Below are 2,627 nucleotides of genomic sequence, written 5' to 3'. Positions count from 1 at the left end.
TTTGGTAGCGTGATAGATAGTGTGATAGCGTGATAGATAGTGTGATAGCGTGATAGATAGTGTGATAGCGTGATAGATAGTGTGATAGCGTGATAGATAGTCTGATAGCGTGATAGATAGTTTGATAGCGTGATAGATAGTCTGATAGCGTGATAGATAGTGTGATAGCGTGATAGCTTAGTGTGATAGCGTGATAGATAGTTTGATAGCGTGATAGATAGTTTGATAGCGTGATAGATAGTTTGATAGCGTGATAGATAGTCTGATAGCGTGATAGATAGTCTGATAGCGTGATAGATAGTTTGACAGCGTGATAGATAGATAACAAGGTGCTTTGACAATATCACAATGGTGTGTTTGGCGCAGGAGTTTCTGGTTCAATCTGATTTAATTTAGTACATTTGTTTACATTTAACCGAAGCCTTCATGCAAGTCGATTTACAATAAATACATCTGTCTAAGTAGGTGAATCATCTATCCATCAGGAATCATAAGACATAATACTCTCTGCCAAACCCAGGGTCCAGTTACAATGTGTGTTCTAGCATGACTCTGTCTGATGATTACTGATGGATAGATGATTCACCTACTTAGACAGATGTATTTATTGTAAATAGTCAATGGGTCCTATTCTCTACCCTCGCAATGCATTATGGTTAAAATCCTAAATGATTATTATCATTCTTGATGATATGATCACGTCTTCTGTGTTCATGGGTATTCACCTCCATCAAACCAAACACAACCCTGTTTGTGTCATAATGATATAGGGTTATATAATATATATAATATATATATATATAATGAGTTATTACATTTAACGATTTGAGTTCGTAAATCAAAAAGAAGAACGTACTAAAACATGAAACATTTTGAAAACACTTTAATTTCTGCATCACAGAACATCCTCCTACAACATCTGGAAGGTGGAACAAAAAAAAATCTGTAGCTCAAGTTTCTATTCCTGGATCTGAAGGGTTACCTCAGTAACTCAGAGACAACATCACTCACAAGGCTACGCTACATCTACCACACTCACTATGCCACCTAGCGCTGGGGGGTGGTACTGCAGGGAAGGGCTACATGTCTAAGGGGGGACTACTGTAGTTGCAGACTAGAACTCTAGGGGGCGACATTGAAAGCCAAACATGATGAGAGAACTGAAGCACCAACAGTGTTCCTTCTCCAAGAGGATTCTGGGATACGCTCTCCTAGAGAACTCTGGGATACGCTCTCCTAGAGAACTCTGGGATACGCTCTCCTAGAGGACTCTGGGATACGCTCTCCTAGAGGACTCTGGGATACGCTCTCCTAGAGGACTCTGGGATACGCTCTCCTAGAGGCCCCTGGGATACGCTCTCCTAGAGGCCCCTGGGATACGCTCTCCTAGAGGACTTTGGGATACGCTCTCCTAGAGGACTCTGGGATACGCTCTCCTAGAGAACTCTGGGATACGCTCTCCTAGAGAACTCTGGGATACGCTCTCCTAGAGAACTCTGGGATACGCTCTCCTAGAGGACTCTGGGATACGCTCTCCTAGAGGACTCTGGGATACGCTCTCCTAGAGGACCCTGGGACAGTCGTCAGACGATGTAATGTTCAGACTTTTATTTTTAAAAGTGTAAATACAAACATGAATACATTTCTGCGTCGTTGAAAATCAACGACACGTCGCTAGTCAACTAACACAGCTTGTTTTGTGAGCCTGCTAACAATGTAAAGTAGTGTTGTAGTTAACTAGGTAACAATGTAAAGTAGTGATGTAGTTAACTAGGTAACAATGTAAAGTAGTGTTGTAGTTAACTAGGTAACAATGTAAAGTAGTGTTCTAGTTAACTAGGTAGTAGTGTTGTAGTTAACTAGGTAACAATGTACAGTAGTGTTCTAGTTAACTAGGTAGCAGTGGGGATTACTCACCCAATCCATTGCGTTGTTGCAGTGTTTTGGCTCGACTAGCGAGTTTGTGTTGTGATTCTCAACAACGCTGAAACGCTCTGAGTTTCTAAAATAAAAGTCTGAACATTTTGATCGGTTGCTGACTTGCGGCAGACTGTGTCACAAATGATTCGCGGCCGACAGACTTAAGTTGAGATGGTTAAAAACAACAACAGATGTAAACAGTTTCAACTTTCTGCTCGTGTGATTCCACATCATAACGTTCGTCTGCAGCAGAAGGAACACTGCTGTCGTTGAAGCTAGCAGGTAGCGTGGTGACCGGTAAGGCAGGAGGAGGATTTCAGTGTTTCGCTCAAAATCTTTAACTTTTTAAACTTTTTAATTTAACTGAACATCATCATCATCATCATCATCATCATCATCATCGTCATCGTCATCGTCATCGTCATCGTCGTTTGTTGTTCTTCTCCCGGTGGCGGTTGCCTAGCGACCGGGGCGTTGCCTAGCGACCGGGGCCTAGCTGAGGGAGGTGATGTTGGAGCGGCCGCCTGGCGGGACCATGATACGACGACCTGCCGGCCTGATAGGCTGATCCTCTGGAGGGGCGGGGCCTAACACACACACACACACACACACACACCATACACACACACACACACACACCATACACACACACACACACCATACACACACACACACACCATACACACACACACACACACACACACACC

The 2,627-nt window shown here is 43.2% G+C and overlaps 1 protein-coding gene across 2 annotated transcripts in view; it reads right to left on the bottom strand.

Moving 5' to 3' along the window:
• Window positions 1-2,412: 2,412 nt before the first annotated feature.
• The window catches only part of dpysl3 (dihydropyrimidinase like 3), a gene marked incomplete at both ends in the record, with an annotated part of 26,691 nt that continues 26,476 nt past the window's right edge, over window positions 2,413-2,627 (bottom strand). For both annotated transcript variants that reach the window (XM_080550900.1, XM_080550901.1), the window contains one exon: window positions 2,413-2,507. In XM_080550900.1, the coding sequence (XP_080407026.1) occupies window positions 2,413-2,507 (95 nt within the window). The remainder of the gene's footprint in view (window positions 2,508-2,627) is intronic.

The sequence above is a fragment of the Nansenia antarctica genome (genome assembly GCF_963989245.1).
Source record: "Nansenia antarctica genome assembly, contig: SCAFFOLD_202, whole genome shotgun sequence".
NCBI lineage: Eukaryota > Metazoa > Chordata > Actinopteri > Argentiniformes > Microstomatidae > Nansenia > Nansenia antarctica.
The sequence above is the reverse complement of the archived record's forward strand: the minus strand, read 5'-3'. Positions and strand labels throughout refer to the sequence as shown.